General features: G+C 36.9%; 1 protein-coding gene across 1 annotated transcript; it reads left to right on the top strand.

Moving 5' to 3' along the window:
* Window positions 1-732, top strand: LOC137817618 (uncharacterized). The gene has a single exon (XM_068620894.1). The coding sequence runs from the start codon at window positions 1-3 to the stop codon at window positions 730-732; it is 732 nt and encodes a 243-aa protein (XP_068476995.1).
* Window positions 733-1,394: the final 662 nt, after the last annotated feature.

Here is a 1,394-nt window from a genome sequence, read left to right as displayed (position 1 = left end):
ATGCCTACTTATGCCAGATTTATGAAGGATTTGTTGACCAAGAAGAGAAGATTAAAAGAACAAGGAATTGTGGAGCTAGAAGCAGGATGTAGTGCCATTATTCAAAAATCATTGCCACAAAAATCTAAAGATCCTGGGAGTTTTACTTTGCCAGTCACAATAGGAAATTTTACAGTGGCCAAAGCATTACTAGATCTTGGGGCAAGCATAAATCTGATGCCACTATCTATGTTGAAGAAAATCGGGGATGTTGAAATTCTGCCTACAAGGATGACACTGCAATTAGCTGACAGATCAATAAAATATCCACATGGGATAGTAGAGGATCTTTTGGTGAAGGTAGACAAATTTTACTTCCCAGTTGATTTTGTGATCATGGACATAGAGGAAGATGTTGAAGTACCTCTTATTCTTGGACGCCCATTTATGAAGACTGCAAAAATTATGATTGATGTGGATGAAGGAAAGTTGAAGGTTCGAGTGCAGGATGAAGAAGTTAGCTTTGATGTATTTGAAGCAATGAAACATCCGATTGATCAGAATGATTGTTTTAGGATGGATGCACTGGATGAACTGTATTTGGAAAATCACAGAGAAATATTTATAGATGATTCATTGATGAAAGCAGTCTTAAATGATAATGAAAATTGTGAGGACTGTGGGAGGAAAGGAAGTCAAGGAATGTTTGTTAGAGCTGGGAAAGACAAAAGAAGTTCAACAAGGGATTTTTGATGAATTAGAACTGAACAAAGCCAACACCCCTCAGAAAATAGAGTTGAAACAGTTGCCAACTCATTTGAAATATGTTTTTTTGAAGAAAATGGGGAGAAGCCAGTTATCATAAGCAACCATTTATCCAAAGAGGAACAACAAAAGTTGATAAAAGTGTTGATGGCAAATAAAGAAGCTATAGGATGGACATTTGCTGACTTGAAAGGTATAAGCCCAGCATATTGCATGCATAAAATTCACATGGAGCAAGATTTCAAACCTGTGGCTCAACCACCAAGGCGCTTAAATCCTTCCATGAAGGAGGTTGTTAGAAAGGAGGTACAAAAGCTTTTAGAAGCAGGAATGATTTATCCCATTTCAGACAGTGCGTGGGTAGTCCGGTACAGGTGGTACCTAAGAAAGGAGGTATGACAGTTATTTATAACGAAAAAATGAATTAATTCCTACAAGAACTGTTACAGGATGGAGGATGTGCATTGATTATAGGAAACTGAATCAAGCTACGCGGAAAGATCATTATCCATTACCTTTTATGGATCAAATGTTAGAAAGATTGGCAGGTAAAGAATATATTATTGTTTTTTGGATGGTTATTCAGGATATAATCAAATTGTGGTTAATCCAGAAGATCAAGAGAAGACAGCATTTACTTGCCCATTTGG

This window comes from Phaseolus vulgaris, unplaced genomic scaffold (genome assembly GCF_000499845.2).
Source record: "Phaseolus vulgaris cultivar G19833 unplaced genomic scaffold, P. vulgaris v2.0 scaffold_321, whole genome shotgun sequence".
In the NCBI taxonomy this organism is placed as follows: Eukaryota; Viridiplantae; Streptophyta; class Magnoliopsida; order Fabales; family Fabaceae; genus Phaseolus; species Phaseolus vulgaris.
Note: the sequence above shows the minus strand (reverse complement) of the source record. Positions and strands in the feature narration are given on the sequence as shown.